This window comes from Gossypium raimondii, chromosome 3, assembly GCF_025698545.1.
Source record: "Gossypium raimondii isolate GPD5lz chromosome 3, ASM2569854v1, whole genome shotgun sequence".
NCBI classification, from domain to species: domain Eukaryota; kingdom Viridiplantae; phylum Streptophyta; class Magnoliopsida; order Malvales; family Malvaceae; genus Gossypium; species Gossypium raimondii.
The window spans coordinates 6,327,304-6,351,126 of NC_068567.1; the positions used below are offsets into that span (position 1 = coordinate 6,327,304).

Consider the following 23,823-nt stretch of genomic DNA (forward strand, 5'->3'; position numbering starts at 1 on the left):
GGCAGTGCATTTACTCGTGGTTAGTGTAAAAATAATTATCGCGATGAGATTAAATATTGTAGCGTGAGATAAAAAGTAAGCTAAAAATACTGCACTACACCGTCGATCCAAAACCTCACTAAGTTAGCAACAAGATTGAGTAAAATATTTAATTTGAAATGTTAAGTAATTAAATCGAAAAATTAATAGTTGAGTTACGAAAATAGAACAAAATAAATAGTTGTATGATTGTTTTTTTATTTTACTCTTCAAATACAAGTAACCAACAACAAACTAAAACCGTATTATATGGTCATAGAGAAAACTGAGGTATCACATTTTGGATGGCCAGTTGCACACTTAAATTCCCAATGATTCAACGTATACCATTAATTGATAATCGATTTTGAATCGAATTAATCAATAATTAAAATTTTAAAAGATTATTAATTAACCTCCTATTGAATTAAATTCAACCACTAATCGATTAATCGAAATAAATCGATTCAACCAATTAATTCAATTTGAAGATAAGTAGGAAGAATCTAATTCCCAAATACTACAGCGTTTGTCAAAACCGTCAAAGTCTGCTTAAAGAAAATAACTGTTTTTCTTAAATTACAAATAAACTCGAAGTTAAAGTGGCAGAATCGCAAATACATCCAAACATCAGTGGCTTTCTCTGACTTGTAATCACATATAGTCCACTCCCTCCTTCAACAGAAATACAAATCTAAGAAACCTCAAAAATGGGAAGCTCTAGAATCTCCTTCACTTTCCTCGCCATTTCCACCATCCTGGCCGTCCACGTGGCGCTCTCGTCTTCGTCTCCCACTCTCGACTCCGTCGGCGGCTATTTCCTCCCGATTAAACCGGAATGCAGCGGATCCATCGCCGAGTGCCTGATGCTAAGCGGGGAGGGATTTTCGGACTTCGATGCTGAGTTCGCCATGGACTCCGAGATCAGCAGGCGCATTTTAGCCAGGACTCGCTACATTAGCTACGGTGCGTTGAGGAGGAACACGGTGCCATGCTCGCGACGTGGTGCGTCCTACTATAACTGCCGGCCGGGAGCTCAGGCTAATCCTTACTCACGCGGGTGCAGTAGAATTACGCGCTGTCGGCGTTAGATTTATTATTATTTTTAAATTATCCTTCTAATTTTAAAAAAATTTGTTGCCTCTCTATTTCTAAAAATGTAATTTATTTTCATCTTTATTTTTTTTCTTATATTTGAATAATTTAATTGTGTGTATTGCTTGCTGATGCGATTGTTGTTTTCAAATATTTTTCCAAAATTTTGTGTTATATATATATAGAAGTGTCAGAATAAAGATGAATTATGATTACATTGATAATGTGTTGTAGTTAAATCCTACTTTATTTTATTTTCCTTTTATTTCTTTTATATTTCTTTTGCAGTTTTTGTATTCCAAGTTTTATTTTCTTTTAAATGAACAAAAATCAATTTGCTGATTTAATTTAAATAATTTAAGTATAGAAGTTTATTATTAAATAAGTAATAAATTTAAGTATTTTAAAATTAAAAAATATAATATTAAAACAAAGTAACAAATATGTCGGCAAGGCTATGTTATGTGTGGGTGAAAATTAAATTTAAGATTTATATTTAAATAAAATTTTAAAATCTCAAATCTTACATTCTAAAACTTAAAATTTAGTCTCTAAAATTCTAAATTCTAAATATTAATATTAAATATTAAATGTTAAACCTTAAATTTTAAACCCTAAATATTAACCCAAAAGAAAATAAAGGATAACTATCGAAACAATACATAAATAGGGCTAAGCTAGAAAATTTTTAGGGAGGTAAAATTAAACTGTAATGTTTACGACAGTAAAAATATATATTTTAAAGGATTAAATCAAAATTTTATCATTTTAGGGGCTAAAGTGTAATTTTACCTTTACTAAATTAAAATTTTAAAGGAGTAAAATGAAATTTTTTCATTTTTCCAGCCCCTAGATTCACCCTGTACATAAACTTTGATGTAATATGCAATGTCATATATAAAATTTTATTTTGTGAGATTTTCGAAATCATTAATAATTATTATTGAATTAACGTCATTTTACCTTGATATATTGTAAATACAAATAATTATATTAATTATGAAACTAATACATGCATCGATTTCTTTTAATGTGTACAATTAAATCAAAATCAAAGTTTCATGTATATATATGAACCATAATTCAAGTTTCATATGTATAATTGTACAAAACTGAACTTCGTATATTAAAGTGTAAATTGAACCAAGTTATAAATTTAATATTTATCCTTAAAAAATTATCATAATATTTATTAAAATTTTAAATTTTACTGAAAAACAGACATTTTTTCTTCTTTACAGATTCTCGATTTTTCATGCCTGTTTGTGTCGATGAAATTTGAGAAATATTTATGGGAGTTGTACAATTAGTTGATGAGAGAAAAAAAAAAGATATTTTATTTGTACAGTTCTTAGATATGAATTTTCAGTTTTTTTTAGATTGATTTTTGTGGCACTGAATTTCTTCTCTGGAGATTTCAGACAACAAATGGCCCAGAAAAAAAAAGAGTAAAATTTGTTGTTGAAAAATAGTTGGATAGTTGGATACAATAAATTAGTCCCACCTTCATTTAAAGCCTTCATGTTTAGGTTTAATCAAGGTAAGTTATATTGTATTGCTTTGCTGCATACAAAATAAAGGCTATAAAATTTGTGTTTTTTTTAAATTCAAGTTTTACTACATGTAATTACTATGTATGAATTTTAATCTCATCAAGTGTACGTCATATATGAATTTTATCTAATTTTTAATCGTAAATAAAATATTAAGATAAATTTGAATAATACGAAAGTACAATACAAACATGATAGTTGTAGTTGTTGAGGAAAATTAATTTGTTGAGAGTAAAGGAACCAAACTAATATTAATCGAATTAATTGAACTTTTTAATCCTTTAACCGTTAATCGAACCAAAATTTATATGTTTCTTTTTTGGTTAAAACAAGTATAAACATATCAAAAAAATAAACTACATAAAATTTGTATTATTAATTATTAAGTTCAGTTAATTCGATTAATTACACAATGTCAAACCGAATTAACCGATAACTAAACTTTCAAAAAATTATTAACCGACCGATTAACCAAATTAGATCGATTCAGTCGATTAATTTAATTTTAACCAAAATTTGAACACCCCTTGTTGTGAGAAGCCTGTAAAATAAACCCTCTAACGGGTTGGTAAATCCATCAAAAGCCCAAATGCTTAAAGAAATGATAGGTACACGGAGCAGAAGTATCGCATTGGATGCCCGAGAAGAAGAACGATGCAAAATTGTAAAGGAACCAAGTACTCCCACCTGTAATTGGGCATATCCTTAACTTTATGGCAACACAACTAAATTTGCACCCCAAATGTCTTAGTCATATTTACAGGTATGTATGGAAAGAGAAAAAAAATAAAGAGAAAACAAGCAAATACACAGATAAACAGCAAGGAAAATCAGGACCACATTTGCAACACTATAATGCCCAAGTGTTTTTTTGTGCTTAGTTGAGACAAAGCAAAATGCATTAATCTAATCAAGCTATTCGTGAGTAGAATGACCTAAAGAGTAATGACATCCCTCGAAAACGAACCTATCTTGCAAACTAGTACTATTTTCTATCTAGATAGATTGCTTCAGAAATCCATGACCCTTGAATACTCATGTCGGACATAGCTATTACAGTCTTCAAATATGCAATAGATTAAAAAGCCTAATCATGGCCTTAAAGTTCTGTTTAAAGAATAAGATGCATGTTGCTGATGGTTTTCAACATTCAACAAAAGGATGAGTTACAAATATAAGGGTAGTCTATGAAAATAGCAACTAGAGGAGGCTTGAATTACAAATATAAGGTATATTTTTTTGTTCCAAAAATTTAAATGCTAGTATACTACGGATTTTCCATATGAGAAAAGCCAGGGACTGAAGGAAATAGAGTCTAGAATTACTGGCTTTAGATGCCGAATTTCCTTAAGCTATTGCATTAGGATTCATTGGGTGACTTGGAATCATCCGCAGGAGGAACTGGAGGAGAAGAGTTCTCTGCACCCATCTCTGCTTTGAGATCATTGATGCTTTGTTCTAGCTCATCTATCCTGCTGCCCATCTCATCGAGTTCATTGAAGTCAAGGAAATCAAGAAAATGTTTACGAGTGGAATGCAGTTTTATTTTGTTTGGAACAGAAATATATATATGTTAAATTTTTCTAAGACTATTATGTATTTGGAAAGTCCTCGGAGGATCATATCCCAAGCCCATGCTCGGGTAGGCATTGGATAAGGATGTCTAACATGGGTCTTCAATAAAAATGAAAAGTCAATGTTAGCATAATTTGGTAGCACCTACGAAACAAGGACAAGCGAAATCAAAATTCGGAACCCCCCCATAGCTAGTTCCCCCCACAATACAAATCCAACCTAAGAACAGACTAAAACCCTGGTAGAAAACTAAGGACCCTCCATTTTTGCATATTGCAAAGCAAGTTTAAGACCTAGCCAGCCCCCCATAAAAGAATCCCAAAATCAACAAAACAACAATTCTATGATGTAATAGAAAAAAACGAAGCAATTCATCTCTTCGAGGTTAAGTTTTCTAAGTATTATGCTGTGATCAGATAATACGAAAAGGATATTCTTCGTGATGATGGAATCAGACATTGTTTGGAACCTTGATTGCTGCAACATGAAAGCATATAGCAAACTTAGCTACATCTGCCTAAAATTCATTGTTCTTTAACTCCATACAGAATCTCAAATCAATTGAAAATCAGAACTCACCATCTGTTGAAGTAAATTCTGGACCTGCAAAAAGAAGAGAGAGACTAAATTCAGTAAAAGCTGGATGAAAGTCATTTAAACTATAAAACCATCGTCTTTAAGATGGTCCAACAGTTTCAAGTGCAATGTTTGGTAAATCTCCCTAAAAGCATAGTTAATATCATCTGGTCCAAATAACCATGAAGAGAAGGAATAATCTATAATCTAAATTTATTAGTGACATATAAAAGTGCTAGAGAATAGAGGAACTCACGAAAAGTGCCATATCCGTAGTGTCCTGTTTTGAATCTACAGAATCATTCCCATCCTGAAAATAAATCATGCAACAGTTTCAAGTTCAATCCTTCTAATCTAACTTAAGAAGCAAACCTTTCTTAAATGAATGTAAAGTTCAAGCCAAAAAGGCAAAAACCAGTCAATGAATTAATTAGAGCCTAGACTTCAGTCATTCTAATATACCAAAGTCCAAATCAATGTGACACAAAAAACACTTAAAAAGCATAATAGCTATATTTAACAAATTTTGTTTTCAGCAATAGGTTATTGCATTCTAGTTCCACTAACAAGCCAAAGACAAGAAACATATAGTTCAAATTGGTCAGTTTTCAAATAGTTAAAACTTTTGAATATAATACTCGAATTAATTTTCCAGTTTCCAAACATCTCTCAGCAACCAAACAGGACTTTGAATTTCACAGTTATTGCAGTTTTCAGTAATAGATTAAGAGTTTATGACATTCTTAACCCCATTGATAAGCCGCATATAAGAAACATATCGTCGAAATACTTCAAAACTGATTGATTCGTATAATCTAATACTTACATTAACTTTCCAAGCATTTTCTCAACAACCAAATAAAACTTTCAGCAACTTCTAAATTACGATTCAGAAGTAAAATAAAAGAAAAGACAAAAAAAAAATTCTAATATGGTTGCCTCGTACAGAAAGAACAGATCAGATCCACTAACAGGAAATCAAATCCCTAATAAAATACTCATCGATAGAGATTCAGAAATATAATGAAACAAATTAGATATAAATAAAAAATAAGAAAAATAATAATTGAATAATCAAAACTGAAAATTACCATTATCGATTATTAGAATTTTCGCTGGTTAGCAGTGGAGAAGATGAAGGGAAATGGCTAAGTTTACAAACGTTAAAAGACTGCGAATGGTAAAAAAACAAAACAAAAAAAGACAGCGAGAGCGATGGAAGAAAAAATTCCCTTCTGGGTTGGGCTTCTACTTAAAATTTGGGGTAAATTTTGTTGGAGGTCACCTTAAATAGCGTTGTTTCTGTTTTGATCACTCTAATTTTTTTAATCAATTTAATTACTTCCGTTAGAAAAATTAATCAAAATGGTCACTCAGCCGTTAAACCCTTAATGAATTACTGACTGGGCCTGCAAAAAAGGAAAATTGAATCTATTAGTCCCTTTAAAAATTTACAAAATTTTAGTTAACATCATTTCTATACACGCGAAGTTTTAATTTTTTATGCTTAGACAAAAGAAAAGGCAGTGATTTACCATAGCTCTGCCCTCTATGATGTCATCACCGTCTCCTCTCTGTCGTCTCTCACCCGAATAAGAAAAATTCGTCATGGTTTCCAAACATCAACAGTGGAGGAAGAGGAAGGTACTAAACTGATGATTATGTTTTTGCGGGCGAAAACCATGACGGAGTTTTCTTGTTCGAGTGAAAGATGATAGAGAGGAGAGGTGCCGACGTCATAAAGGCGGAGCTAGGGTAAATCGTCACCTTTTCCTTTGCCTAAGCATAAAAAATTAAAACTTCACGGTATAACAATGGTGTTAATTGAAATCTTATAATTTTTAAAGGGTCTAAAAGATTTTTTTTTTTCCTTTTTTTGCTAGCCCAATCAACAATCCGTTAAGGATTTAATAGCTAAGTGATAATTTTGATCATTTTTTAATAATAGTGACTAAATTGATAAAAAAATTAGAGTGATCTCTAATATAGTTTACCTTAAAAATATTAAAACCATCCTGCTCGGATCAATTTTACTGTTTAAAATAATTTTATAAATTTTATAATTAAATTTAAATAATTTTTAGTTCCCATTTGAACAGACAAGTCAACCTTGAATATAGAATATTTTTGAAATCAAATCTAAATTCAATCGAGTCATGAACTTCCTATTTTTAATCCTTGCTTTGAAATTGAAAAATTGTGCTTAAATTTCGCTATATTCCCAAATTATGATCTAGATTTTAAATCAAGTCTAGACATCAAAATATTCTAATTTAACTTTTAAAGTATTGGCATTTTATCAACCAAGTTCTTCCAACATCATCTTGAGCCTTGATTAAAATATGTGTATACATGTTACATGGACAACATAGATTTGATGGGTTAATAAAACAAAAATGGTCATTAAAATTTAGGAGGACTACTTTTTAAAAAGTTAACCATACAATAAGTACAAATATATTTAAAGTCTGGTCCGCGTATTGTAGATATGATCCACATTAGATTCTAGCTAGCATCTGTCACTCAAGTTGATTGTTAGGCCGACATAAATGCCTGAATGATACAACATTGATACTTCGAATATTAAAATATTTTGATGTTCGAAGACTAATTCAAAATATGAGCCATGGTTTAACGATTTATTTAAAATCCAAGGGTCTATGTAGTATGTACAACATAAACACCATCATACTTGTATATGAATAATCCAAACTCATCTATTTTTTTCAAATTGTGGAATGGTCGGAAGGAAATTTTTATATACACATTTTCATAATTTTTTGTATGGTTAATATTTTAATAATTCAACCGTCATATTTAATATTTTTTTCATATAAATCATGCTTATCAAGTTCAAAGTAAATTAAAATTTTCTAACTACTTACGTGTAATGCAAATAGAGGTGATCATGGGTCGGGCCGTGTTCGGGTCGGGCCTAGACAAAATTTTAGGCCGTTTTCTAGGCCCGACCCAAAATATTGGCCTAAAATGCCTGGACCGAAAGAAAATTGCTAAGCCCGAGCCCGACCCGGCCCATATTAAATTTTACAACACCAAAAAAGTATATATTTAATATATATTTGATTAAAAAATATATTTGATTAAAAATAAAAAATATATATATAATATATAATTCGGGCTAGGCCTGGGCAAAAAAAGTTTTACCCGAGGCCCGACCCGTTTTCTAAACGGGCCTCGTTTTTTTGCCCAAACTCATATTTCGAGCCTATATTTGTATCCGAACCCTCCCATTTTTCGGGCGGGCCATTGGGCCGAGCCGAGTAGCCCAACCTATTATCACCTCTAAATGCAAATACATTTATATTGATAATTCAATGATTAGATTATTATAATATTACTTATATAAAACAATTACGAAAATATATAAATTTACTTTAGTTTTGCCTGGTATGAATCCTTAATTTACTATTTATATTTAATTGTTGCAAATTAATTATTACATTTTCTAATTTAATTTTTTGATATCTTTAACGTACATTTTACAATTTATATTTGAAATTTATGACTTCATATCTTAATGATGTCGTTTTTAAGATTCAAACTCATATTCTCTCGTTAAAATTGTAATGTACCTCACTATTAATCCAATACTTATTGGTACATTTTTCTAATTTAACCAAAGGTTTAACATATATTTCTAAGAAAATAAATTACATATTTAATCTAGATAAGTATATGCTAGACCTAATCATGGGTCGAGCCACTCACTCATGCCTGAAGGTCCGTCCAAAAAATGGGAGGACTTGGACAAAAATATAAGCCCGAAAAATAAGTTTGAACAAAAAATAAGGTTCATTTTCTAAACGGGTCGAGCCTCGGGTAAGATTTTTTTGGCCTGAGCTCAACTCGAATTTGCCTAAATTTTTTCACTGTTGTTTTAATGTTCTTTGTTGTAATTTTGATGTTGTTTTGCTATCATTTTGTTATTATATTGCTACTATTTTATTGTTATTGTTCGGATATTATATAACTTTTGTTTTATTATTAATTTTACTACTATTTTAGAGGCATTTGCTTGTTAAGTTGTAACTATTTTAGTGTTATTTAAATATAAAGATTTTTTTAATGTATTTTTAATTTGTTGAGAATCATTTATTTTAATACTTTTAGTATATTGGATGTAACACCCTTTACCGGTATCCAACAGCGGAATAGGGTACGAGGCATTACTAAAACACATACACTTGTAAACGTATTTAACCGAGTTATAAAATTTCATCTAAATTAAAACTTTCAAAATAATTAACATGCTTCTATAACTTTTCACAATATATCCTCTGTACAGCCCAATTTTCAGCCCAATTACAATAACAGACAAACCCCAATTTTCAGCCCAATGAACCCACAAGCCCAAACAAATTAATGGCCCAAACGGCCCGAAACCTTAACTGGTTTCAGTAGGAATTGAAACCCTAAGGCGCCACTTGCCTCCATGTGCGCCTTCAGATACCCTGCCTTGAGGTCGCCACCGCCAGTCGACCTTACACCAAAACGGCAAGCCACACCTCTGCCTTCGTCAAGTACCTACAAGCAACATAAAAAAGGAAATAAAAGCAACAAAAGGGGGCAGAGAATGGGTTGATTTTCGGCTTTATAAGCCTTGAAAAAACAATGTAAAGTGGGGGGGGAGCAATTTTTGTAAGGCAAAAAAAAAAAAAACAGATTCAATAGATAGAAATAAAAAAAAAAGCAAAGTTTCAAGGTGATTTTACCTTTTATTTCTCTGTTTTCATTTCTTTTTCAGAGGTTTTATTTTCCTTTTTTTTTATTTTATTTCAATTCCATTTCTCTAAAATCTAAAAAGAAACAAAGAGGGACTTACCGAGCCGACCGCGACCTCGCCGGTGGAGGCTTCTTCTCCGTGTCCGATTCGGCCTAAAGGAGATAGAAGCCTTCTTTTCTTTGGTCTAGCGAGTCGAGAGAGCATAGCTCTCAAGGATGACTTTTAACGAAGGCTAAAAAAACTGTTTTGCGCGACGCCGGCCTTAGGTCACGCGACATGACGGGGCGTGATGGCGGACGTTTGAGAGAGTGTGGGTTTTTGAATTTTTTTTTAAAAAAGGGTGGCTGAAATGAGGGTTTCTTTTCAGAAAATTTTGGTTTAAATAGCATCACCCGCTTTTGACCCCACCCGACCGCATGGAGATCCGCGTGTTTAGGCGTGAGGGGATATTTACGCAATAAGCCCCTCCTCCTTTGCGACGTATTCAATGTGGTTTCTCTGTTTTTTTCAATTTTGGCCACGAATTTTCGTATCTGTTTCGATTGGATCCCTAGACCATGTACGTGCCTCACTTGAAAGGTGCCGTTTGGTCGGTGCGGTATATTTTCCCAATTAGTCCTCTTTTTTTTCCTCGCCTTTAAAATTAGTCCCTATGTTTGGTTTTATCTTTTCTTAATTTATCCTGTCAATTTAGTTTATATTGCATTTTAATCCTTTTATTTATTTTTGGTTATTTTGTCATTTAAGTGTGATATTGTCCTTTTTTACTTCAAATCTTACTATATATATATATATATACATGCACATATACATATTTAATGTTTAATAATATATTACACCATTAATATTATATTATTAATATTATTATTTCCTCATATATATATATATATATTTGCTATTTCCAATTTTGCTATATATGTACATGTGCATGCTTATATTCTTTATATTTTTCATGTTTTCATAATTTGTTTATTTATATATATACATACTTATATATATTTTTATGTTTTATAATTTTATATATTCTATATATATATACGCATATATACATACTTACATATTTTCTTATATAATAATTTTAAAATACATATATATACATGTATTTTTCATATTATTATAAATTTATGTACATACACACGTTTTTATAATGTACATACTTATATATATTTTTGTATTTTATAACCTATTTATATATATATATATATGTAAATACTTATATTTTTATATTTTATAATTCATATGTGTATATCTTTTATTTATTTTCTTCATTTATTTATTTATTTACATGTCCGTTATTATTATTTGTTATGCTTTATATTTGTTTATTATTGTACATATGTGATTGATTTTATTTATATATATGTGACTTCTTATTTACTTATCTTTTATTTCGCTCGTGTTATTTTACTTACATTATCATCATCATTCCATTACACCCATTTTTTTATTTAGATTTCAAAAAAGAAATTTTAAAAATATAAGTAATATTCGGTATTTTAGATCTTCGAGAGAATCGAGCCCTAACGTATTGGGTTCCGATTTTTTCGTTGAATCTAAATAATCGGGATTACTCTTTTAAAAATGATAAAAAGCTCGTTATCGAAAATTTAATACGTTGTGTCCTAACGCATTGGATGCGACACGATGTTTTCTCGAGACGAGGATTTTTTGAAATAAATGCAATATTCAATGTTTAATATTTTGAGAAATTGTGCCCTAACGTATTGGGTTGCGATTTCTTCATTTGATTTAAACAATTGAATATTCTTTTAAACTTTATTACATGAATCTTTTCAAACTCAAGTTTTAAACGATATCGGGAATTAAAAAAGGATCGTGTCCTAACTTACTGGTCGTGACCCCTTTTTTTTATCCAAGATAGTTAAATATCTTTTGAACAAGCATTTTCATTCGCGTATTGGGAATTCGAGACATTGTGCCCTAACTTACTGGATACAATTCTCTTTCTCGAATAACGTGAAACATGCCATTTTCCTGAAAATTTTCAACGTTTTAATACAATGATCGTATTTTTTTAAAAGTCTCCAAAGTTCTCAATTTTCGACATTAAGACATTAAGTAATCAACTAGGTACCAATTTTGGGCGTATCGAGGGTGCTAATCCTTCCTCGTATGCGAATCGACTCCGAACCCGTTTTTCAATTTCGTGGACCAAACTTGTTGTTTTAATAAAATCAAACCATTTATTAAAAACAACCACTTTTCGAGGTGATCCAATCACACCTCATAAAAAAGGATTGGTGGCGACTCCCATTTCATTTTTCAAAATCCAAGTCAACCCCGTTTTCATCAAAAAATAGTGTCAACATCCTCAAAATATTATAATCATAATAATTAGGGCCTACGAGACCTGATACATACTCATGCAATTCAATGCTTCATTTCCATTCCATTCAATTCGCAATTTTTCATGCTCACAATTTAAATCATATAACTAGCAATTTCCATTTAATTCACGTACAACTCAATGACATTAAGTTCAACACTAATACATACTTACCATTTAACTAAACATTTATCGATTATACCATTCAATAACACATTTATGAAATTCTCAATTTTTGCAATGAAAATGTCACTTTAAAATAACAACGTCATCCTAGTATAAATACACTACCACTTAACCATTTACTTTAATTCTTTTGGGCCCATTTGTCACTTACCATCCTTAATCAAATTAGGGAACGGTTACGGAAAATTGAGTACTTCACTTCCACTTTGCCATAGTATAACTATGGTCTTACGTATGATCACTTATCACTTGTCTCTTATCAGATAAGTGTAGCTAGGCTACCACTTATCACTTTATCACTTGATCAGATAAGTGTAGCTAAAACTACCACTTATCACTTTGTCACTTGATCAGATAAGTGTAGCTAAAGCTATCACTTATCACTTTATCACTTGATCAGATAAGTGTAGCTAAAGCTATCACTTATCACTTTGTCACTTGATCAGATAAGTGTAGCTAAAGCTATCACTTATCACTTTGTCACTTGATCAGATAAGTGTAGCTAAAGCTACCACTTATCACTTTGTCACTGATCAGAAGTACTCAAATCCGGCGTTCCGCTCAATTTGATCATTTATTCGGTTTTCGCATTTTTATTTTATTCTCATTTCAACAATAAATATATCTCATCATACATTATATAATTCATGAAATTAACATTTAATCATTAATTTTCAGCCATATGAACTTACTATTTCATTACCTTTCCACACACGTTTCCTATGCACATCACACAAGATATAAACACATCATTCAACCATAGTCGCAAACTAGTACATTGAAATATAATTCTTTTGGAAATAATCACATAATAAACCATTTCACTAAAGATTTCATAATTTAAACCTTACCACCCTTTCATGATCACAATATTTATTCATATATCAAACTTTCCAACATGTGTTAATTCAATACCCATTCACGACATTACTTCATGCCAAATCATATACCAAAATACAATACACACGTACTAAAAATTTTATTTTCCCACATAAGTTTAAACCATGACCAATACTGCACAAATATATACATCATTTCTATTTCATCGTTTATCAATTATAATTAAACATATGACCAATGATACACAAATCATTCATATATTTCCTAATTTTTCCTCCTCCTCCTCTCCATTCCACATCCTTAATGTGTATAACACACTTAAACAACACTAGCTATAATTTCACTATTCACTCACATGTATATTCAAAGTTGTTTATCCAAGTCAAAGTCACTAAATTATTTTTATCCGGAGCTACAGAGCTCCAAATTAAGATCCGTTAATTTTTCCTGAAACTAGACTCACATACCTTCTTACCATAAAATTTTCAGAATTTTGGGTTCATCCAAATAGTAAAGTTTATTCTTTAAAGCTTCCCCTGTTTCGCTGTCTGACAGTTCCGACCACTCTTCACTAAAAATAAATTATCTAATTGTATAGAATTCGGATGATGTTTCTGTTTATTTCCTTTGAAAATAGACTCATTAAGGATTCTAATCATATAAATTATAAATCATAATTATTTTTCTTCAATTTTTGATGATTTTCCAAAGTCAGAACAGGGGAACCTGAAATCATTCTAACATTTTTTCACAAAATTTATTATATCTCATGATTTACAATTTCATTGCTTACCCTGTTTCTTCTATGAGAAACTAGACTCAATGAGCTTTAATTTCATATTTTATTCACCCTCTAATGTTGATTTCCTTTTTGCCCCAAATTTCACAGTTTATACAATTCGGTCCTTGGTCCTTTCTCAATTAACCCCTCAATTAATTTAATTTTCTCAATTAATACTTTATCTATACATTATAAGTTGTTTCACAACTATTGAAATTCAGAATTTCCACATATAACTCTATCTTCAAACTCTTTTACTATTAGGTCCCAAACATTCATTTTTATTCAATTCTTTCAATAAAATCAGGATATGAACAATTTAAAGCTCTAATCCCATGCTAAATCATCATATACTTCCAGCATGTATTCATAGCAACTTTCAACTTCTTTCATAGAATCAAAAACTAATGAATACAATAATTGAGCCTAGTTGTAAAAGTCACAAAAACACAAAATTTTCAAGAAATAATCAAGAATTGAACTTACCTGCAGTAAAAATAGGAAGAACCAGCTTAAAAAAAAACCCTTATATGGTGTTTTCGCTGATGAGAATGCAGAAAAATAAAGAGAAATCTAGATAATTCCACTTTGGTCCTAACTTTATTAAGTAAATTTTGCAATATTCCAATTTTGCCCTTAATTCTCCTTACTTTGTTGCTGATTTCATGCCTTTGCCGTCCAACCCAAATAGACCTTGGGTCTATTTGCCTTTTAAGCCCTCTTCCTTTTATCATTTAAGCTATTTAATCATTTCTCATAATTTTGTATTTGTTACAATTTAGTCCTTTTTGTTCAATTAATTATCGGAACTTTAAAATTTCTTAACGAAACTTTAATACTAAATTTTTAACACTACATAAATATTTATAAAAATTTTTATGGCTCGGTTTAAAATCCCCGAGGTCTCAATACCTCATTTTCGATTCTAATTATTTTAATATTTATTTCTAGTGTACTATTCACTATTTCAAAATTTTTTCTAACTTCACATTTAACTTATACTCACTAAATTAATAATATTTTCTACCCATTTGTCTAATTTAGTGATCTCGAATCACCATTCCGACACCTCTGAAAATTCAGGCCATTATATTTTTTTTCTCGTCGGATTTGTGGTCCCAAAACCACTGTTCCAACTAGACCCAAAATCGGGCTGTTACATTGGATGTATTATATATATATATATTTAAACTTATTTTTATATCAAGAATAATATAAAAAAATTAATATGGACGGGCTATGCTGGACTCAAGTTTAGCATTTTTTATCTGGATCAAGCTTAGATAAAATTTTAGGCCCATTTTTCGGGCTAGGCCGAGCCCAAGACTAGAAAACAGGCATAAATTTTTGTATTGGTCCAGCCCGGCCCATAGTTAGGTCAAGTATATGTTTATGTCTTTGCATTTTACAAATTTTTTAGGTTAATTATTAGGTTCAAATTTGTTTAATTATTATTGGGAAATATTAGGAGTTTAGTACCAATAAAGGCCCATTTCTGAAATTATTTACGGAAATGAGTCATTTCTAAAAATAATATTGGGTATAGACCAAAAACTCAAAAACGCGTTGATGTAGATGCGTTTTCAGGGGATAACCCAGAAAAATGCTTCAACATCACTGTTTTTTTCCTTGTGTTAGGCAAAAGCGCTTTGACGTGGACGCACTTTACTAAAAAGCGCTGACGAGGATGTGTTTTTGGCCGTGTTTTCCCCCAACGGTCACCTCCAATGGCCATTTAAAAATCTGACCATTAGGCCTCCAACGGTCAAGAAAAAAAAAAGTATAAACCCCCAACCTATTTCTTCACACCAAATTTTATTATTCTTCCAAATTTTTCTCTAAATTTTTCAAAAAAGCTCTTAAAGCTCTCTAATTTTTTTTATTTTTGTCTAAATTATTATTATATAATTTCTAAAAATTTGATCGTGTTAGCAATAACCTAACAATTAATTCGTCTTGATTAAAAACATATCACTGTCAACCAAATGGAAATGGTAAGGGTTAATTCTAATTTTTAATATTATTTTTATTTCATTTTTATAATTTAATTAATATTTTTATAATTTTTTATAATAGCCGGTAGATCAAGTGTTACAATGGCCAAAAGTCTAAACAATTTTTTATAATTTAATTAAACCCTAAACAATTAAAAACCTAATACCCTAATTTAAATTTTCCTAAACCTTAATCAAACCCTAAACCTAGTCCCTAACTAGCAAATAACCCACTGGGGATTACACGGCCAAAAGTGCGTCCACGTCAGAACACTTTTGCCTGACACAAGAAAAAAAGCGCTGACGTGGAAGCCTTTTTCTGGGTTATCCCCTAAAAACGCGTCCGCGTCAGTGTGTTTTTGGGTTTTTGGTCCATAACCGTTATTATTTTTAAGAACGGCCCATTTCCATAAATAATTTTGGAAATGGGCTTTTATTGGTACTAAACCCAAATATTAGTTAGTTTTAATAAATATTTAGTTATTTATTAAACTAATATATGAAAATGCAACTTGTTGGTACAAGAAAGTGGTGTGAAGGAGGATGTGGTAAAATTCAAGAATAGTTCACCCTATTTTGATGGAGAATCGTATTGTGCAGGTGATGAAGATAATAAAAATAGTAAACGAGAGAGACGGAAGAAAGGGAAGGAAAAGAAAGAGCTACAAAAAGGTTGGGGCAATACGGATGAATGAACATTTTCCCTAATACAGGGTTTATTATAAAGTTGATTTTGTGGGACACATGATTGTCTCCGGCCTTGTTAATTAAGTAATGTGACATCGTTTAGGTTATAAAATGTGTGAGTGATAAATGATCATTATTTTCTCGTAATAGATAGGTTTTATAAGACACTTGACTCACATTTTATTCAAATTCTATTAAAATAATATTCGTAGAGAAATCATATAGACGGAACTTTGTGGGCATGAATCATGGTGTTGCAGTGAAGGTCATCTAATGGCGAAACTCGTATGCATAACACAATAATGTTGAAATTTATTGGAAACTTAGATATTCTCTCGAAACAATAATTTTAGACATAAAATGAAAACCTTCAACCAACACATTTAATAAATATTAGATTATGTAGGTACCAATAATGCTAATATATTTATTTAAAGTTTATAAAAATTTAAATAAAATATTGGTTAAAAAGTTAAATTGAATGTAGATATGAGATTTTATTGATTTTATATGACATAATTTAAAAGAATAAAAATATCTTTATAATAAAATAATTTATTTTATATAAATAATGATTTTTTTAATTGAGTCGATGTTCGATTGACTTGTGACATCAACTTAAGGGTTTAGATAATAGTATATACATGGCATAATATATAATTTGGTACCTAAGTTTGACACTTTTTCTAACGTGATACATGTATTTAACAAAAGTTATACATTACGGTTCTTGAAGGTAACAATGTTAAATTTTAATGTTTAATTCGGGTTTTAAAGTTGATTTGATGAAAATTCATAATTAACTAATAATTAGTTATTAACTTTTATTAAATCACCCTATTTAACAAATTAAACTCAAAACTAAACAAATTCGCAATTAACATTAAATTTATTCTAATAACAAAATCATGAAAAATTCAAACATGATGATATTATGAACATTGTTACATTTTGCACCAAAATATATAACTTCTATCAAATCGAACCAAAAAATAATACAAGTGCCGCATTAGAAAAAAAATATCAAACCCAAATACCAAATAATACATTATATGTATATATACTACTAATTATAATTGAATTGATGTCGTGAGTTAACTCAATACTAGAGCTATCCATGGATCAAATAAATTGCAACTTGATTCTAAAAATTTTCAAGTCAACTTGGCTCGACTTATCAACTCATTTTAAGGTTAAAATATATTAAAATTATTTTTATATTTTTATATTTAAAATTTTAAAATATTATTACTTAAATTGAATTTAAATCCGATATATAATTGTATAGTAGATCTAGAACAGCCAACTCATTCAAATGCCAAGCTCTTAATTTTTTATTTTCGGCCGTCCTTAAAATAGCATAAATCAAAATCTTATAATTTAAATATATATTAATCAGGTTGTTAACGTTAAACAACCCATGTGAGTGGGAGTCCATGAAGTCATGACCTGGACGATTTGACTAACACTACGAGTGAAAGCCCCACCGCCGTAGATCTACTCTTACCAGGCCCCACCTTTCGCATCGACTGCGGCTGTAAGTAAATCACCACAACGTGCTCCCGTTAAACACCTAAATTAAAAGGTTAAATTTTATTTTCAGTCCCTATACTTTGAAATAATTTAAGATTTAATTTTTATACATTTTATTTTTATTTAAAAATCTTAGTCCATAATTAATACGTTAGTATTTTTCATTGAAACTTGTCAACTTCGCTTAATTATCACACCAAAATCTTAGTCTAATTATTTTACCAATTCTCGTGTATAGTAAGGTGTTTGATACTCGTTAAGTAAAGTCTCGATTTAAGTCTTATGAACGGAGAAAACATCGTTAAAAGAATTTTGTTTTCAATTTAGGTGTTTGACTGGGCTTGACTTCATATATAGTTGGAGCCCAAACACATGTTTATTTTTTATCAACTAAATGTCCATGATATGAGAATAGCCTAATTAACATGTAAAGTTGATCAAATTCATCAGAAAAACTAATGATGTTAATGAATGGATTAAGATTCTTAAGTAAAAAATGTAAGAATTTTTTTAAAACATTTTAAGTAAAAGGACTAAATATCAAAATTCATCAAAGTATAGATACTGAAAGCAAAATTTGACCAAAATAAAATATTAAATTATTAACCGATTCTCTCTCTGTTTACAGCTTTCCATTTGTTTCTTTTCAATTTTCCCTCTCTTTTTTTTCTTCCTTCCTTCTTCACTTTCCTATTCCACCGTCTTGACTTGCTTTCCCTCGATTTTTCTATTTATTTACAATAGGGACCTGTTGCTGGAGCCGGCAAGGAAACCATCATGTTGAACCGGTGGTTAAAGGTTCGCCGCTCCCGAGCCAAAATAATCGTTCTCTGCTTTGTAGTAGCGGTCATCGTCCTACATGGCACCTTCAACCCCGTAAATCCCGGTTACTCCGCCGATGAAAACCAAAACCACCACTCCGACGCTCATAGCAAGCGGGTTGAGTCCCGCCGCTTACTCGAAGAAGCTCAAAACGACGCCGCTCAGGGTGACAACAACGACAATAAGAGCTACGCGGAATTTGATATCGCCAAGATTCTCATCGATGAAGAAGAAGGAGAAAAGGAAAAACCCGACCCGAACAAGCCGTACTCTCTCGGACCTAAAATATCCGATTGGGATCAACAAAGATCCGAATGGCTCAAAACCAACCCGGATTTCCCAAACTTCATCGGTCCAAACAAGCCCCGTGTCCTCCTCGTCACCGGTTCATCACCCAAACCGTGCGAAAACCCGGTCGGTGATCATTACTTATTGAAATCGATAAAGAACAAGATCGATTACTGCAGGTTACACGGGATCGAGATTTTTTACAACATGGCGTTATTGGATGCGGAAATGGCGGGGTTTTGGGCAAAACTACCATTGATTAGGAAGCTATTGCTTTCCCATCCCGAAATCGAGTTCCTTTGGTGGATGGACAGTGATGCGATGTTTACGGATATGGCGTACGAGCTCCCATGGGAAAGGTACAAAGATTTCAATATGGTCATGCATGGGTGGAATGAAATGGTTTACAATGATAAGAATTGGATTGGTTTAAACACGGGTAGTTTCTTGTTAAGGAATTGTCAATGGTCGCTTGATCTTTTAGATGCTTGGGCTCCTATGGGTCCGAAAGGGAAGGTTAGGGAAGAAGCTGGGAAAATTTTGACTAGGGAGTTAAAGGATAGGCCAGTTTTTGAAGCCGATGATCAGTCCGCCATAGTTTACTTGTTGGTCAAGGAAAGAGCTAAATGGGGTGAAAAAGTATATCTAGAGAATGCTTATTATTTGCATGGTTATTGGGGGATTTTGGTGGATCGTTACGAGGAAATGATAGAGAACTATCATCCTGGATTAGGGGATCATCGATGGCCTTTGGTTACTCATTTCGTTGGGTGTAAACCGTGCGGCAAGTTCGGGGATTATTCTGTCGAGAGGTGTTTGAGACAAATGGATAGAGCTTTCAATTTTGGCGATAATCAGATCTTGCAAATGTATGGGTTTACGCATAAATCGCTGGCTAGTCGGAGAGTTAAACGAGTTAGGAATGAGACCGCTAATCCACTTGAAGTTAAAGATGAGTTGGGATTGCTTCATCCATCGTTTAAAGCTGTTAAGGTCTCTCCTTCTTCATAATGCCTTGGACACGTTGACATGTGATAGTCATACATTGTTCTTGATATTTATTCTTTGACTTGTCAATTTCCACTCCATTGCCAATCCTTTTCTCTTTGAGAGATTGGACCATACTCAATAATTTTTGTATTATTTATAGAAAGGAAAATTTTAACTGATATATAGCTGGTATTTGCATGTCATTTTGGCTAATTCTGCTTTATATATAATGTTAGATATATGTTGGCTGATTCTACTTTGCATTTGATGAACTGTTCGTTTTTCATGTTTGGATGTGTCGGATACAAGTGTCGAGACATGGGTTACTTCAAGAAGAAGTAAAGGGCAAACCACAGTAGGTTGGAACTGCTTGAAATGCTTGTGTTTATTCCATCATTGAAAAAGAACAAAGTGTAGGAAACAAGAGTTCTATAGCAAATAGCAGACTACTTAGAAACCATGTAAAAGCAGCATTTACATGACAGAAGTCCAATCCCATAGTGTTATTCTACTATATGTGCTGCTTCTCTAAAGCTTCTACTTTGAACTCTTACTGGGAAGAAACGACTTTGATCATCAACTGAGCTTGAATCATTGATAAATTTGACTGGCAAAAGCTTTGCCAATCCTCCTCCGTATCCAGCTTTTCGTTTTCTGTAAATGCCTCGTATACTGAAAGTACAATGCTTCTTGCTGCTTCTCTGGCCTCTGGCAGCCTATCGTTTAGCAAATCCGAAGCCATTTGAAGCAAGGTAACTGACCCGAACTCTTTGATTTCTTCTGATCCCTGCAATGAGTTGGGCAATGTTCAACATTCTATGAATGGAAAACAACAACTTAGCCATGGAGTTTTCTTAGTAGTTTTACCATTTTGTAAACAGAATTGGAAATGGAAACTGCAGCTTTGGCTCTGACTCTAAGGTTGCCATGGTTAACAAATCCGCGGAGCTTTTGAAGCAGGGGTAAAGCAGCAATGGAGTTAACCATTGCTGTCAGCGACTTATCGGCTTCTTCACACACAAACTTCTTGTCCTGAGAGGCTTTCAGTAACAACTGCAGTAACTGTAAATCCACCACAAATTTAACTCATCAAAGCAGAAACTCGAAAACCGGAAAAGAGAAATGATGATCAGGGTCAATTGGGCTACCCACCAGCTGATCAAATGCACTAGAATCAGTTGAAAGCAATTTTTCGCCGTAGGCATTGAAGATATCTGAAGCAGCCATAATCGAAGTCTTGCAAAGAGCACTTCTCGGGTTCTTCATTGACTTTACCACTACCAACATCACCTTCTCTCTGCATAATCACATACATTTTATCAGTTCAACACCCTTGTTCGATACATATCCAGGCACTAAAAATAAGAAGTTCGAATCTTACAGGACAGGAAGCAGTAGACCTGGGTGATATAAAGAGAAACGCCTAGCATCGTTCAACGACTGACAAACCTTAACCCAATCCTTCGAATCTAATCCTTCAACTAAGCTCTGAAAACATCAAACCGAATCAGAATCGTGAAATTGCAAACAGGGTTTTACTTCATTTTTTAAAAAGTAAATAGTAAAAATGGATTTACTTGGATGTTTGATTCTGGGTCTTGAAAGGGTTTGAGATCCTCGGAAGCGACATAATCAACGGAGGCATCTATGGGTTGCGGTAAAGGAGCTTTGTTCTCATCGTTTACGCTGATCTCGGAAGCTTTTTTCTGGGGTTGAATCGACACTTTGGCTTGTTTCTTGGGTCTGAGACCGTCTGGTACAATGGAGAGTGCATTATCTATGGGTCGCAACGCCATTTTTTTTTTTTTTTGCTCTGAGCAGAAAGCGAGAGGAAAAATCTATGATCTCAAAACAGAGTGGTTCGAAGCTATGAGAATCGGATTTTTTTAGGCAAAATTTGAATCTATAAAAGGTTAGAGAAATTGAATTTACTTTTTGATAGGGAAAAAGAGATAAGGGTTAAAGAACGTTGCAAAAATTCAAATTTTCAAGAAAGAAAGGAAAGAAGAGACGTTAGACTTTTATATTCTAACGGTCGAATCTTTAAAGTGGCCATCAATTTTCTCTAACTCCCTAATAGACCCGTTCATAGTTGGGATAGGTCTAAAGGCTTGTCCAAAATTTAAGAGGATTTGAACAAAAATATTAGATTTAGGTTTGGGTAAAAAATTAGGCATGTTTAAAATATGGTCGGGTTTGAGCTTAAATATTCAAAATCTAAGCTTGACCTGACCCGTTCTCAAGTTTATAATATTTTATACTATGTTATTTTTATATATTATGTTATACATTAAAAAAATAAATCTATACTAAATATATAATACTAGTCTAACGTAAACATTAAAATATGTTAAGATTATATAAAGATTTCAATAAATAAAAAAATATTAATATTAAAATAATATAATATAAATATTTTTAAAAAAATCTAAAATATAATATGAATAGGCCAAAAATAGACTTAGGTTAATCTTTTGCAAATATGGGCGGATTTGGGCAAAATTTTAAGCATATACTTCGGTTTGGTCGGACTTAGACAAGTATAAAGTATGTTAACATCATGCTTAGACTCGGCCTAAATCCAGTCCAACCCGGCTCATGAGCACCTCTACGCCTACTGTTTTTTTTTCTTTTTTAAATTTAAATTATTGATTTTCCTAAACATAATATTAAATAAATAAACTTATTTTTATATTTTTAAAATTGATAATTATTTCGCTCTTTAAAACATAATTAAAAAATTATTTAAAATTCAATTATAAAAAAATAAAAATATTAATGTAGTTAGAATTTGAGCTATTATGAGATTTAAACAACTAAACAAAGCCCATTTCATGAACACCTATAGCTCCTCTTGTCAGGATGAGATATCTATGTTGGCAAGTTCTTTAGGTTTAATTGGAGGCCAATCGCAACAAATTTGCATTACAAAAACTTCAATTAAATTATAATTTTTCAAAAATTCAGAGGGAATAAAATGCAATTTTACCCTATAAAGTATGAACTAAAAGGGACATAAATTCAACTTCATAATGGTCAAGTTGAGCTTTGAGCTATTGATTATTTTAGTGCTTAAGTAAACCATGAGCTTAATTTAATTAACTCTAAAATTTTCCATTGTTTTTTTGTGGAAAGAAGCAAAATTGAAAACAAATTAATTACATCGGAGACTTTTGAGCAAGGCTAACACTTGCTTTAACAATAGGAGAAATTGCTAACACCTCCATTGGAATCTCTTCAAGCACCGTTGGATTTTGATTGTATTAAAAGTAAATTTTACTATACAATCAATAATTATATTAGACTCCCTGGGAATGTGTTGCATGACCCAATGTCCGACCTTCGCTAAAAGTTGATGAATTCTTCTAATGAGGGTGGAGTTCGAATTTGTCAAGGACAATTCCTAAATAGCTTTGACCGCCTTCAAGCTATCTGTTTGAATCATCACTTCCTCAAATCTTCTTTCTTGGATAAGGACCAATATAATTTCAAATGGACAAATAATTAGTCTTGAAATTGAGTATAGGAATTAAATTTAATTTTACTAGCTAACGAGCTTAATTGAATAAGTTTAAAAAATTCGATTTTTTCTTCAATCAAGTTCAAATTTTGAAAATTAATTCGAGTTCAACTCAATTTCAAATTTTATTATTAATTGAGTTGATAAATCGACCATAAGTCCATTAATCACGTGTCATATGCACGTAGGGCTTGTAGAAGATAACATTAAAGTGTTTAATATACATAATTTACAAATTTAATATGACATAATTAAGTTATGGGATAAATTTCAA

General features: G+C 31.6%; 4 protein-coding genes across 4 annotated transcripts; 2 read left to right on the forward strand and 2 right to left on the reverse strand.

The window, feature by feature from the left end:
- Positions 1 to 692: 692 nt before the first annotated feature.
- Positions 693 to 1,328, forward strand: LOC105796832 (protein RALF-like 33). Its single transcript, XM_012626659.2, has one exon. The coding sequence runs from the start codon at positions 729 to 731 to the stop codon at positions 1,107 to 1,109; it is 381 nt and encodes a 126-aa protein (XP_012482113.1). The 5' UTR covers positions 693 to 728; the 3' UTR covers positions 1,110 to 1,328.
- A 2,391-nt stretch (positions 1,329 to 3,719) lies between these two features.
- Positions 3,720 to 6,059, reverse strand: LOC105796834 (heat shock factor-binding protein). Its single transcript, XM_012626660.2, has 5 exons — positions 5,909 to 6,059; positions 5,074 to 5,127; positions 4,821 to 4,844; positions 4,676 to 4,718; positions 3,720 to 4,157 (listed from the first exon to the last, which is right to left on the reverse strand). Exons 1-5 carry the CDS (start codon positions 5,909 to 5,911, stop codon positions 4,027 to 4,029), a joined length of 255 nt encoding a protein of 84 aa, XP_012482114.1. The 5' UTR covers positions 5,912 to 6,059; the 3' UTR covers positions 3,720 to 4,026.
- Positions 6,060 to 18,572: 12,513 nt separating this feature from the next.
- Positions 18,573 to 20,232, forward strand: LOC105796835 (xyloglucan 6-xylosyltransferase 2). Its single transcript, XM_012626662.2, has one exon. The coding sequence runs from the start codon at positions 18,707 to 18,709 to the stop codon at positions 20,048 to 20,050; it is 1,344 nt and encodes a 447-aa protein (XP_012482116.1). The 5' UTR covers positions 18,573 to 18,706; the 3' UTR covers positions 20,051 to 20,232.
- Positions 20,233 to 20,385: 153 nt separating this feature from the next.
- LOC105796836 (uncharacterized) lies at positions 20,386 to 22,018 on the reverse strand. Its single transcript, XM_012626663.2, has 5 exons — positions 21,607 to 22,018; positions 21,411 to 21,517; positions 21,182 to 21,326; positions 20,897 to 21,091; positions 20,386 to 20,816 (listed from the first exon to the last, which is right to left on the reverse strand). Exons 1-5 carry the CDS (start codon positions 21,823 to 21,825, stop codon positions 20,580 to 20,582), a joined length of 903 nt encoding a protein of 300 aa, XP_012482117.1. The 5' UTR covers positions 21,826 to 22,018; the 3' UTR covers positions 20,386 to 20,579.
- Between the last annotated feature and the right edge of the window lie 1,805 nt (positions 22,019 to 23,823).

What these genes read in the sequence shown, in the direction of transcription:
- LOC105796835 (XM_012626662.2), top strand. Translation starts at nt 18,707, where the DNA reads ATGTTGAACCGGTGGTTAAAGGTTCGCCGCTCCCGAGCCAAAATAATC.
- LOC105796834 (XM_012626660.2), bottom strand. An exon ending in AGAATTTACTTCAACAGATG is followed by an intron (nt 4,719 to 4,820) that starts GTGAGTTCTGAT and finishes TTCATGTTGCAG; the next exon opens with CAATCAAGGTTCCAAACAAT. An exon ending in TGATTCCATCATCACGAAGA is followed by an intron (nt 4,158 to 4,675) that starts ATATCCTTTTCG and finishes ACTTCAATGAAC; the next exon opens with TCGATGAGATGGGCAGCAGG.
- LOC105796836 (XM_012626663.2), bottom strand. Translation starts at nt 21,825, where the DNA reads ATGGCGTTGCGACCCATAGATAATGCACTCTCCATTGTACCAGACGGT. An exon ending in GGTCTACTGCTTCCTGTCCT is followed by an intron (nt 21,327 to 21,410) that starts GTAAGATTCGAA and finishes GTGATTATGCAG; the next exon opens with AGAGAAGGTGATGTTGGTAG. An exon ending in CCAATTCTGTTTACAAAATG is followed by an intron (nt 20,817 to 20,896) that starts GTAAAACTACTA and finishes AACTCATTGCAG; the next exon opens with GGATCAGAAGAAATCAAAGA.
- LOC105796832 (XM_012626659.2), top strand. Translation starts at nt 729, where the DNA reads ATGGGAAGCTCTAGAATCTCCTTCACTTTCCTCGCCATTTCCACCATC.